The sequence below is a fragment of the Xenopus tropicalis genome, chromosome 7 (assembly GCF_000004195.4).
Source record: "Xenopus tropicalis strain Nigerian chromosome 7, UCB_Xtro_10.0, whole genome shotgun sequence".
Classification (NCBI taxonomy): Eukaryota; Metazoa; Chordata; class Amphibia; order Anura; family Pipidae; genus Xenopus; species Xenopus tropicalis.
This window is the reverse complement of record NC_030683.2, coordinates 25,937,160-25,951,175: the sequence shown is the minus strand read 5'-3', so window position 1 is coordinate 25,951,175 and position 14,016 is coordinate 25,937,160. Positions and strand designations below refer to the sequence as shown.

The window sequence follows — 14,016 nt, the reverse complement described above, 5'->3', positions numbered from 1 at the left end:
TGTACATATATCTATATTTTATTTCTCCACAGATCACATGTTTTTAAACTACGTCCCTTCCTTAGTGGCTGCTGCTTGCGTAGCCGCATCCAGAATTATCTTGCGGCTCTCACCGTCCTGGCCGACGAGGCTGCATCGGCTAACCGTGTACGCTTGGGATATCCTTGTGCCTTGCATAGAAAGATTATTAATGTAAGTTCTGAATTTGTTTACTTATGTTTTCATTTAGCAGACTTTGACTGCTTCTGTTAGCCACTGGATTTGGGTTTTCTCTTCTAAACAAACTGGTAGTCCTTTTTGTATACCTTGGTTACTTGATTAGTATCTCTCCACAATAAGATCCTTGGCTCAGGACAAACTGGCTAGTAAAGATATTGGCATGTGTGTATGATTGTGGGTCCATGGCATTGTGCCAGGCCATGAAATGCAGCAGTTTGATCTCACTATTCTCTCCCAACACCAAGCTAGCAGTGTTTTAAAATGATTTAATATGAGTGTATACATACAACCTATAAGTGAGCAATTTACAGATTTACACTGCAGAACCATATAGGGCTACACTCAATGGCTCATAGCACAGTTTCTGCTTTTAACAAATCTGTTTCACTTCTAGATTATCTTAGAGGAAATAATGGGCTGTATTACCCTTATTCAAAGCCTGGCATGTCAGCATGGCATACATGCTTTTAAAACTGTGGTGTAAATATTTGGGAACACTACTATTAGAATTTATATTGTAGTGGTGTATTTATTCTATTAAATAAGCAAAATAAGGTGTAAATCAACTGTGTATAAGTAACAGAGGTATTTACTTGCTTACAACTCTGGTATCTGTTATGTAAAGTAGCTTTGGTGCCTGGGGGTAGTGTAAACCAGAGCAAAGTGAAGCCTGTGAATAGGGGCCTATAAGCACAAAACATGTTAGTCCTGTTTATGTGGTTTCATTACCTTCAACTGTTGTTTTAATAAACCCAATAAAGCACGGTGTACCTATGGAGGTGTGGTTTCTTTGCACAGTGTAAAGCTGTGTGGTGAAAGCAACCAGGGGTCAATTCCGACTGTCTGCAAAGGGGGATGCACTTCTGCACCTGCGTTCAATATTATTCTGTTACTAATAATTACAAAGCCCCCTCTGGGATCATAAACACGTTGATACCAGACATCGTAGCCTATAGTCGCACATTTATTAATCCACACTTCCACACATTTTTATTTACCTATAAAAAGTAAAGACATATGCAAAAATGTTGTTTAAAGATACTTTTATTGTAGTAACAATAATCCTTATGCTTTTGTATAAAGAATATAAAAAAAAACTAAGCCCCCTCTGGCAGCCTTGCTGTAGGCAGCCCATAGTAGGCACAAGACTAATGGTAAATCACATTACTCTGGCCAATACACATTTAGTTATTAGGGGTCTGTCACCTTAACTTTTAGTATGTTATAGAAATGTCCTATTCCTAGCAACTTTTCAGTTGTTACTAATTTTTTTATTTTTATATTATTTTATTTTCATATTATTTTATTATTTCCAGCTTTTAAATGGGGAACACTGAACCGGGCAACCAAACTATTGCTCTGTGAGGCTACAACGTTATTGTTACTTTTTTTTCTCATATCAAGACCCATATTTACACCACTGTTTAGTTGCTTGGGTAAATTGACCCTAGCAACCAGATACCATCTGAAATTCCAAGCCAGAGACCTGCTGCATGAAACACTTAATTTAAAAAAAAAAAAGTGCCAGTTGTTTCAGAATATCGGGGTCTACCTCATACCAAAATGAAGTTAAAGGTGAACTAACCCATTAACGTTAGTGTTGCATCTCATTTGAAACCTGTATTCTCGAGTAGTGTATTTTTTGTTGATTAAATTAGCTATTAGGAGCACTTTTTTAATAATCAGTGGATAAGCTTTCCTGATCAAAACAAGCATGGCTGCTCCAAGTGACTTTGTAAAGGCCAAATATCCAAATAAAATGTTTTTGCAGAACAAAAGCATACGTGTTTTAGTAAACAGATATGAAATTCCAGCAGGGGTCTGCCTTCATGAATTTTTTTTATAGTATCTAATAAAGAAAAACATTCTCCATGTATTTACGTATATTTTTGTTCTTTCTTTTAGTGCACATGACAATGATGTTAAAGAAGCCAATAAGCATAAGAATCAGCTGTCACATACCGCAGCACAATGCCTCTTTCCTCCGGCATCTCCGGCGCCCCCACAAGCCCACGTTCAGCAACACATGCCTCAGTATCTACAGACGCAACATCCACACCAGCTGCAGTTCCACCACTCCGCTCCTCAGTCGCAAAGCTGCCAACAGATCGTAACAGCAGCCCATGCATCTGCCTTCCCGCTGCAGACTTGCGCCTCTGCCATTCCCGCTAGCATTCAGGCGCGTGGCCACATACAGACTACTGCAAGTGTCTCCTTAGCTGCCGTCCCAATAGAAGTGAAGCCATGTATTGGGGTGTCTTATAACAGAAGCTACCAAGTGAATGGACACTACTCGTGTTTAACGCAGTGCTTCGATAGGTGATGAGACCAGAAATGGGAACATTCTATAAATCTGTGAATTCTCCAGACATCCAAGATTTCTTTGGGCTTTATTATTTTGTCATTTTGTTTTCAGAAAGATGGCCATTATATATTGAGATAAGAATAAGGCAAGCTCTTTGAGAAATAATTGTGCAAAAGCTTCCTCAGTCAAACCACTTCTTTTGCTGAAAAGCAATCGCCTTTTTATGCGGTCAACATTGTGACCTTCAAGGAAATCTTCTTCTTGAAAGGCAAACGATACATTTTTTTATGAAGGAGACTTACAGTATTAAAATGTTGCGACATGATGTGTACAGAACTAGAAACGCGCCCATCGGCCGATTGAACACAATCGTTACCACAAAACCACTCGTGCTATTCAGTGCAATTGAACTGTAAAGAGTCATACGGTGCTCAGCCATTGGAATTATGGGTAACTAATGTTCCTTATGGTTCAGATCTTATCAGTCGAAATAGCTCAAGAATTCTATTATACCTCAAAGAAAACCGTGTTGGAAGAGCAATATTACATACTAACTCAGGGAAATAATCATTCATGCTGCTGGTATACTGTATATTAAAGCTAGGGTTTATACATGTATACTGTTTTGGTTATTGTTTGTCTAAAAATGCTGCTTTACAACCCAACTTGGAATGTGTAACCTCATCCATCCAACTGAAAATGTTTTGTAAGGAACATAGTATTATCTTATGTCTTTCTGTAACACTAAAAAGTGTGGAACACAATGGTTAATATACTGGTATTTTTAGATGTAGCCATAGCTGATTGTAGGTAGATGTATTATATGTTGTTAGCTGAATTACATGCCAAATTAAGCCGACCAAAACTGTTGAGAGAATTCCACTTTGGCCAAGTTTGACTGAAGTGGGGAGCCTGCTGGCTTTTATATGGAGGATGATGGGAGTTTTGTGGTTGGACACTGAAGGAACCACTGGGGTTTAAGCTGTAATTAGTTGCCTTTAAAATACATAAAAACGGTGTCTGTATTGCAGCTATAAGAGAATATTCAATGAGCCTTGTTCCATAGGGTGTAAAAATGAGGCCTATATAATGTGACAAAAAATTGAATATATCCTGGAAATCAGTCTAGCATTCTCAGAATTTTCTCATAATTCCAGTTCCGTGGCTGGAAACTTCTGTTTTATTAGACTTTTTATGTAGAAATAAGGTTTATTTTTCTCTGTAGCCTGCCATTTGTGTGTGATCAGTATTTATAGATTACCCCCCCCCCCCCAAAAAAAATAGTGTTATGTTAGGGATTGTCAGAAATTATAGAGATGGGTGGAGGAAAAATGTGTAACATCTTAACATTCCAGTATCATTACATTTATCCTAATATAACTACCTCATTAGAGCTGTCTTTAGTGGGATCCATGTGTAGGAAACCGCAGTAACACTACAAATTCACTTTTTGGCTGTGCTGTGCTGGTTGCTCGCTCAGCAGTTCATACAGTAGCAATTCATTCATGGAAAGGGATTGTGAAATCGCTGCCATAGTATGGCAACATGGCTACAGCCACACGTTATCAGTGCTGCCCAACCTGACCATTTATTAATAAAGTACATATCCAAGCATCACTCCACAGCCAAAAGCTGGTCTAAAGGGCAACATGTTGGACTGTTCCATTCATATCAATAACAGAGTACCTCAAAAGCAGATTTTGCCCCAGGCTCCGCCATTACTAAAGACAGCCCTGTACCTCGTGGTTAGAAAATTCCTCCTCATTTCAAGGGTGCAACTTGAAACTACAGGTGAACGGCTGCTCGAAAATCACTTGTAGCAGCAAATTATGTCTTTTGTTTTTGAGCACCAATAACACTAGCAGAATAACCATTTTTCAACATTTACTAACACTGGATATTTTTTTATTTTTACTAAAAGGGAAGAATTATGGGAAGATGTAATTAACATCTATATTCATGGCTACTGTACATATTTAATTTTGATTACTTTTTTTATTGTCTTATAACTAGTAGGATGCAAGGTCAGTACACTACAGTTTTATTATTTATTGTGTAGAATCACCTTCTGTTTTTGTAAAGCTACATCAATCATGATTTCAAACAGCCAAAGGTATGTGCACTGTGAGCTGTTATGGCTATTGAGATTAGACTCAACCATGTCTTACAAAATGTCCTGTTTGAGCAGAGAAGCCAAAACGTTGTGGGCCGTGCATCAGAATGTATAGAAACTGATCCAAGTATTTAACCACAACAAAGAATTCTGGGTGAGTGCTATGCACTTCAGTTTTTTTAAATAAACATTTTCTTTGTTTAAACTCTCGCTTTTTTTGTTATTGTTTTACTTTAATTTACTATCATTTTACTTTTAATTTGTTGTGAATCCTAGTTATTTGGCTTTTTACAGCAAAGCTTCATTGGTGCCTAGAAAGTTTGAAGGAATAGTGTTTGTCGGGCCAAGGAGCAGTGGCAGTGTGTTCTGGACAGTTAAGGTGGCTATTAGTGCTGAGCGAATCTGTCCTGTTTTGCTTCGCCATAAAATTCGCAAAACAGCAAGAAAATTTGTTGTGTGATTTTTTTTTTTTTTTTTTTTTTATCTGCCACAGCTATTTTTTTTGGCGCGAACACGCCTTTTTTTTTCTACGCAGCCATGCCCAATTTATGACTTGACCACAGGCAATTAGACCCGCGACAAAATTCCGTGCAACGAATTTTCACAAGTTTCGCAAAACAATCTGCCAATGGCGAAATGTGAAAATTTGCTGCGAATCCATGCCTGGCGACAAAATTTGCTCATCGCTAGTGGCCATAGGGGCGCTACTTTCATGAGGCAATTTGAGAAAATCTCCTTAGGCAAGCGCACCCCTGAAGTTACCAGGGGTGGCAAAAAGACGTTTATAAAGGGGAAATTCGGCTCTGCTAGTGCAGAGAGTGTGATTGTGCTTTCTACACTAGACCCCCTCCAGCGCTGTCACAGGAGCCGCCTCGGGCAGCTCAAGGGCCAGAAACGCCCCTAGGTGGCCATACACGTTCAGATCTTAATCTTCTGACGAATGTTCAGATATCGGTCGTATGTTTAAATGCAACAATCTGAAACAAACATTCAGACTGAATTGTAGGATAAAGCCCTAAAAAAACAAATTGGAGGATGTCCTGAACATAAAATAGTTGGCAGACACCAATCGTATAAAAGCGACTTACATTGTAGGTCCCCCTAGGATATAGTCCGATACACAATACATGCACAGATATTACTGTTATCCGACCAAAATTTTCTAACCTGGTTGACTAAACGACTGATCGCCGTGGTACAAAAATCGAGAAGATAATTCGGAGCCCACACATGGTCCTAAAAACTTAAAGAACTAGTTTTCGTACAATTTTATCAGTACCTGTATGGACAGCTTAAAGGTGATGTCCCATGGGGAGATTAGTTGCCCACGGTTTATCTTGGCTATTGCGGGTGACTTATCTCCCTGAAATACGTATCTTTGGCCAATAAAGTGATTTACCAGTGGAAAGGCATATGCATTGCTTCATTTTTCCAAAGTCATGCAAAGTTTCCTGCAGGAAAGTTCAATTGGCTTATAAAGGGGTGGTTCACTGTAAGTGATTATAATGGATAATTCTAACCATGGTTTTTCAGTTGGTCTTTATTATTTTTGTTAATGGAGGTCACTGACCCCAGCAGCCAAAAACTATTGCTCTGTAAGGCTATTACTATTACTAACTAATTGCAGTTACTTTTTGTTACTTATTTTTCTATTCGGGTCTTTTCCTAAAAAATTAATCACTCTTACCACTCCCTGGTTGCTAAGGTAATTGGAACCCTAGCAACCAGATCACTTCTGTAATTCCAAACTGCAGAGTTGCTGAACAAAAACTGAAATAATTAAAAAAAAAACAAAAAAAAAAAAAACACACAAATGGACTGGCTGGAAGCAACCACTAAGAAGGAACAAAACACCGCAAAATTCTTTAACACATGGCTTGCATACATATCTTCCCTCCCACAATCAATCAGATAGGCAAACTACATGGTACGATACAGAAACACTCAGAGAACATCCATTACTAATTAAAGCATCCCAGTACTTTCAAAACCAACAAAATCAAGAAATCGAACAACAAAACTACGGACCCCCCAGGAGCCAACAAATAAACAGATTGCTGACTAACTACTTACAGTGAAAGCCATCTCTCATAAGGCCCAAAGAAAACAGGTTATGAGCTAAAAGTTTCCAACCTTGTTATGAATGTTAATTTCTAATGTTCTATGTTTCAAACATTTTATCATTTGCGAGACATAAATGTAAAACAAAATACCATAACAAATGTTTTAAAAGCTATGTCTGACAATATGGAAATAAAAAAAATAAAGTTTAAAAAAAACACACACACACACAAATAGTAAAAAAAGAAGACCAATTGCAAATTTTCTGAGAATATTACAAAAAGAATATATAAAAGATAACACAAAGTTGAACAACCCCTTTAATGGTTGGAAAACATTCATGAATTTGTATACCTTGTTGTGAGATAAAACTGTGGCCCTCACCAAAGAATAGTTCTTCAAGGGGGAATTCCAACCAAAAAGTCAGTCATCCACTGCCTAGCAAGAGAGCAGAAGAGGTGGGGTCTGCCAAAACTCTGAGGAGTCAAGTAAAATGTGGCCAAAGTGATAAGGTACATCCCCCTAGGTTTACTGTTTAAGAGAGTGCCAAGGCCTAAAGTAATTCATAGATGTGCAGGGCATGGTTTTATTTTATTTTTTTAAATGCGCACCCTGTCCTATAGTAAATGACCCCTATATGAAATCATAATATACATTCATTAAAGTTATAATTGTTTGATATAAAATTGGAAGTGTTTAACAAGTACAACAAAGTTTGTTATTAGCCAAGTGCAGCAGTTCATATACATGTATGGGAAAGGGAATGGCTTCATTTCTGGGCCCTGCGCATTATCATCTGGTGTCGGTGAGGTTTAATTAGCGTAAATTGCCCATACCTGTTGGCTTGGCACTGCTGACTTTTTTTACTTTATGTGAAAGTCTACACAATAGTCTATTGGTATCTGAATGTATATAACATTACACTAAAAGGAGAAGGAAAGTTTTTATGAATTCTTTAAGAACATGTTCAAAAAAAGACACAAGAAATCCTGTGTGTAGAGGACTCAGTGCAGCATTTCTGTAAGTGCTTATGGCTGTATTTACATAGACCTTTCTGATAAAGCTTACTTAGTTTTTACCTTTCCCTCCCCTTTAACTACAGTTACACTGTATTTTTGTAGGTGCTATTTTTAACTGACTAAAGAAAGGATTATATTGTGTCCCCATTATAAAACCTATATTGATCCAGCTGTAAGTACTGTAGCCACTTCTAATTCCTGTACTTGAGCATTTTCGGGTTAAAACCCACCCGGTTTATACAGTGACAGCACTGACCGCAACTAGAGCCCACCAGCGTTACTGGCCAGTGGGGAACCTTAGCCCAGTGATCCCCAACCTTTTATATCTGTGAGCCATGTTCAAATGGAAAATGTTTTGGAGAGCAACACAAGCATGAACAATGTTCCTGGGGGTGCCAAAGAGAGCTATAATTGGCTATTTGATAGCCCCTATGTTGACTGGCAGCCTGTAGAAGGCTCTGTTTGGCAGTTACACTGGGTTTTTATGCAACCAAAACTTTCCTCCTAACCAGAAATTCAAAAATAAGCACCTGCTTTGAGGCCACTGGGAGCAACATCCAAAGGGGTTGGGAAACAACATGTTGCTCACGAGCCACTGGTTGGGGATCACTGCCTTAGCCTGAGGGCATCATCACAGCACACACAGCATTGCACTGCTGAGCACTATGCCAGTAAGATGACAAATATACCAGTGTTACAGGTAGCAACCAGGTGAAATCCGTTATTAAGGAGAAAAGAAAATAGAAGCAGGAAGGACAGAGAAAGAGAAGGTGTCAGGTATCATATTTGTCATATCAAATTTTAATCATATCTTTTATATCAGGTAAATGAGTCAATTATTGTAAGATATTGGGGCTATTAGGAGATTAATTTAGAATCCATGTGAATCATCAATGTATATGTCCTGCATTTCATGGAGAACAAACTAGACATTTCCCTGACACTCACCCCCAGCCTCAACCCTACTGCTCATACTGCCCCAAGACTTGGAAAAAGGAACGGCTTTTTTCTCCCACCATTTAATGGACAGCACTTTTTAAATATGTGATAATAATAATTATCCAGTGCACCACCATGCTGCAGCATGTGTCATATTTTGTACATAAACCCCAAAGAAGCTACAAATGTTGCCAGTGATACTTTAGAAATTGGTTATCCTCAGCTAGAGATGTAATTAGGCATGACCCTATCTAACTTTGTTGGCAGTCCAAATAATAAGGAAGGAAAGATACATTATCCCATGCTGAGGCCAGTCTAACCACTCCTTACCATCTGGGAGACATTCGATATCAACTACTTCTCAAGTGACTCAGCTTCTTGGGAGGCTAAAGGTGTTGGAGAAACATTTGTTTCCCCATAAACGGTCCCTTTAATGCCAAAATTGTCATACTTTGAAAGGAACCTCTAGTGATGTCAGATATTTTCTGCCTGATTTTTAAAAGGCTAATCCCCTTTTCCCACTTCAGTCTAACATGTAAGTAATAGCAAAGCAGAGGGACAATAGATAGCGTAACAAAGGAAAAGTCGCACAAAGGTCAGATGTTAATGAATAAGATTGGGCAGCTCTGTGTCTCGGCTGGCCATTAGAATAGACTAGCTGATAAGGGGAGAGAAGGAAGTGGAGGCTTTTTAAAAAGCACAAGAAACAGTATATAAAAGGAATCTTAGGAAAGGAAGCTTTAGATCTTTCATCAGACATTTAGTACACATTGCTATAAAGACTTTCTATCAAGAGAAATGTGATGAAACATGTCATTCCCATGTAAACAGACAAAGACAATTGGCCAAACGTTGTGACTGGTGAGCAGCCTCTTGTTTAAAAGAAATAATTATATCAAAAATACACGTAATTACTTTGACACAAGGAGGATAATGAGCATTTACTCTCATTCCCTGTTCTTCAGTTTGCGTGATATTACATCTCCAAAGGCCACCACCCTCCTCTTGTACTTCAGACCCCTGTTGTGTCAGACCACAAAAGCTATTCATTAAGCAAAGATTGTGTCTGAAACACACTACAGAATTTCATCAGACATTCCTTGATTATGGGTTATATTTAGCTTGGGGCATTGTAACACTAGGTGCTCCTTACAACTCCTGCATCCCATTAACTCTGCTGTACTTTAACAATTAAGTATTGTCTTTTTCCTGCAAATATCTTGGTTTCTTCCCTAGTAAGCAATAGTGCTAAAAAGATTTAATGGCTTAGTAGGTATATTTGTTGTAGACTACTGCTGTTTATTTTACACGTAGTGGAGCAATTATTTGATATTTCATGTTTGGAGTTTGTTGTACAAAAATGAGGCCCTAGAGCAAACTAGGGGCCATAACTTTACCTTGGAGAGCAACATAAAGCCTCCTGTAGGACAGCCCTGTTGTAGACAATGCCAGAGGACAAAAAAACACAGCTGTCAATTCCACAGGGTTTCCCTGATCAGGGGTTACCTGATTTTGGGACCCGGCTTCCCGTCACTATATGTCATTGCCCAGTTTTTTTAGTTTCCCCAACTGTAATGGATGTGTCCAGTAATTGTTGCATGCCATGGCTGGGCCTATGTGCATGCGCGGGGAGCATTTTGAGATGGCAGAAAGGGCCTTTGCGCATTCATGGGCCTGTGCGCATACATGCCCTAGGCAACCCTCGTGCATGCACAATGCCATTGGAGGGGTTCCATGCCCCCCCCCACACACACACAATGACAAGTGGCAGAGGCAATGACAAGGGAGCACAGACTAGTGGGCAGATTTACTAAGACTCGAACGGTCCGAGCATATTTTCGCCGAATTTTTCATCGCTTGCGCAACTTTTCCGTACACTTGCACAACTTTTTTGTACGCTTGCGCAAAAAAATCGGAAAGGTTTTCCCGCTGTTTAAAATCGCTCGGTATGAACATTTCGTGACTTTTGGATCACCAATACGATATTATCGTGACTAATACGATTTTTTTGTAAGCATTTTCGTGATATCTGCGATTTTCGTATCCAATCCGAATTTTTCCCATTCAGGATTCGAACTTGTGATTTCATGAATCTGCCCCTAGGGGTAGGCAGGAGAGGTACCTGCCTGGTGCCCCCTCATCATTGCACCCTAGGCAGGTTCCTCTTCTGCCTACCCCTAGTTCCGACTCCGCCTGTGGGAACCCTGGAATTCAGAAGTAGCTTCGGTGTTCCCAGCGTTAACATGCGCAATTGTGCACGATTCGGCAAAAGAGACTGAAAAAGAGAATGAAAGCATTTGTGCATTGCTTCATTTAATAAATGGCCTCAATAAGTGCAACATTTGGCTCTCCCCCGCAGTCTGCTTCCACTGTAGTAACATCAATGCCCAAATTCTTCTAAATAAATAGGATACCCCCAACACACTACCTTTTAGTGTATAACTCACATTTATGTTATTTCAAAGTGCATGACGTTGTAGTTTGCTGCCCTGTTCTGCAATTTAGTCAAATCAATCTGCAAAGTGACAACATCCTGCATGGAACTTATGGTTTTGTACAATTTAGTATAATCAACAAAAATAGAGACAGTGGTTTCAATGCCCACCTCCAGGTCATTAATAAACAAGCAATAGGCCAAGGCCAGACTCCTTCGGCACCAAATACACATATTATCCAGGCCAATATTCCTTAATTTACTCAGTACTGTGGTACTTTAGCAAATGGTTTAGCCAAGTCTAATGGCGAAACAGACAGGATGATTATAAATCTGATTGCACCAACTAATTGCAGTGACAGTGAGTTCCATACGCTAACGTACAAGTCACCCCATGTACAGGCTGCTGTATAGGACAAACTGCTATTGTTATAGCCATCGCAATTAGTCACTGTGATTGAATTTTTTTAAAGTCGTGGCGACTAATCACCCTGTCTGTCTTTACCCTCAAAAGATAACATCCACTATCATCCCAGAGTCTAGGTTTCTGTTCACCTCATCATAGAAAGCAATTAGATTAGTCTGGCAAGATCTATTACACATTAAACCATGCTGGCACAAACTTATAATTTTGTGATTTTCAATGTACAGCAGTACCTTATCCCTAATTACCCCTTTCAAAAGCATTCCTACTACTGATGTCAGACTAACAGGCCTATAGGCTAAGAACGGGATTTCTTTTTGAACAGTGGCACCATAATATCTTAAACAAAACAGCTTTTCAGTCCCTGTTTGCAGTGTCACTGTGAAAAAATAGATAATATATTTCCAGATTTCAATAAATGTTATTATAACTAATGATATAGAGAACTCTTTTAACATGATACTATGTGCAGACTGGCAGATTATATTAAAAGCATACTGTTTGTCAGAATACTTTTACTAAAAGATAATGTGAAATATTGTGTAAAGTGGTGTATTTTTACAAACATGTTTTACTCTTTTCGAAATGTTTATTTTCTTGCATGTCGGAAAACTATTTCCTGGTTACAGGATATAAACTATTTCTGTTTCCTTTCTGGCAAACAATAAAGCCTATCTTGCTTTAAAGCAGGAATTTTAGACTCCGAAAATCAGAGCTAGCATCCAACAAGACATAATAGGATCAATTACCCTTTATCTGAATGGCATATAAACACTTACTACACTCCTGCTTGGAATGCAACAGTGAAAAGAGATAAAGGGGGTTGGGTCAAGGCAATGCAAACAGATGCAGTATACTTTATATATACAAATATATATATATAACCAAAATAAGACCAGCAACACCGAATTATATTCCAAAAAGATCAATCGTGTATTAAAAATGCATGAACAGCCAATGTTACGTTTCGGTCCCCTTAAAGTCCACATTTGTGCTTGGCTAAATAGCACTAACATAGTTTAAAGAGGACACAAAGTTCAACCATCTGAGGCCTCTCTCAATTGCCACAGAGGGGGGGAAAAATACTTGCCTGACTCCAAGAGGGGGGCAATGAAACCATCCCATGAATTAACTTGCACTCAGGGTCCAGTGTATATATATATATATCTATATATAAATATAGATATAATTGCTGAGCTCAGCATAAATCAACAGAAAATTGTGATACTCATTGAGGACTTTGCTCAGATGCAACAAATACAGTTATTCATAGCAAAAAGGCTTTTCCTTGCAATATATTGTGTTTACCTTTTAGTTAGTAAAATACATTTTATAGTTATTATGTAGCTATAAATAAAGTTTAGTTAATATATTTTAAATAGAGGACAAAATATATGAAAAAAAATTGGGGGGGTATTATAATATACTGTTGCCTTTCAAGCTCGTGGGCCACGGATGATGTTTCCGCTTGGTGAGGACAGGGTTAGAGACATGCTGTGCTAAAATTTGAACTGGGTCCCAGCGTATTTAAAAATCAGAGTTGGGGGAAATATTTTCCAACGCCCATGTTAATGCTAATTTGTATATAAATATAATCTTTATTTTTATATGTCTGGTAGATCACCCTCAGCTTTAAGCAGGTCCAGAAGCAGAAGTGGCAGCTGCAATTGGGGGCCCCATGCAGGATCCTGTCCTGCCTACCCCTATAGTTCGGGCTCCTTTGTCATTGCCCCCACTGCTTGTCATTTATGTTTTAGCACAAATGCTGCCATTAAACCTGCATAAAATAAATTAGTACATTTTTTTCCACCTTTTGTTATAAACTCCTTGTGTATGCTGGCCTCTGCTCTTCCAGGTTAAGCTGTAAAGACATAAAAAGCTGTATAATAAAAGTCCCTTTCAAGTTAAACATAGAACCCAATTTTTTTTTTCAACACATCCAAACCCATTATAAAGGCATTTAAAAATCCCAGCTGTCAATCATATATTGCCTGCCCCACCTCTATGCCTTAATAACTTTAGCTTTCCATTCAGCACTACCTAGATGTCACTGCACTTCTCACTTTTCCCCTCCCTCATCATCTAATTATGTAGCCAGTGCATGGGTATGGGCATTTGGTCCGTCATTCTATCACATAAACAAGAGTTTGGGGTGATACAAAGCTTGCCTTACTAACAACGTCCACAAAATGGTGCCTGCCTGCTTTCTGTGATTGTGTAATTCCAAGACTGAAGGAAACAAGATTTATATTATTTATATAGAGTAAATGAAGTTTATTTTGCTCAACTAACATGATAAAATAATTTGGAGTTATTTCTTAGGGTGACAGGTCCCCTTTAACAATGTGTTTTACATATTTTTTGTTTTGTTTATATTGGTTCTTTGAGTTGATTCTTTATTTATTAGATGATTTTCAAATAATTTTTCTCCCTATTCTGCATCTTAATTTATTCCTCCCTCCCTATTCGGGGGTTATTTATCAACACTGGGCAAATCTGTCC

General features: G+C 38.5%; 1 protein-coding gene across 5 annotated transcripts in view; it reads left to right on the top strand.

The window, feature by feature from the left end:
* The window catches only part of ccnj (cyclin J), a 30,066-nt gene extending 25,219 nt beyond the window's left edge, over positions 1-4,847 (top strand). For 4 of the 5 annotated variants that reach the window (XM_012965838.3, XM_012965836.3, XM_012965835.3 and 1 more), the window contains exons 5-6: positions 33-192; positions 2,125-4,845. In XM_012965838.3, coding sequence (XP_012821292.1) covers positions 33-192; positions 2,125-2,542 — 578 coding nt within the window. In that variant the 3' untranslated portion in view covers positions 2,543-4,845. 5 annotated transcript variants of the gene reach the window in all.
* Positions 4,848-14,016: the final 9,169 nt, after the last annotated feature.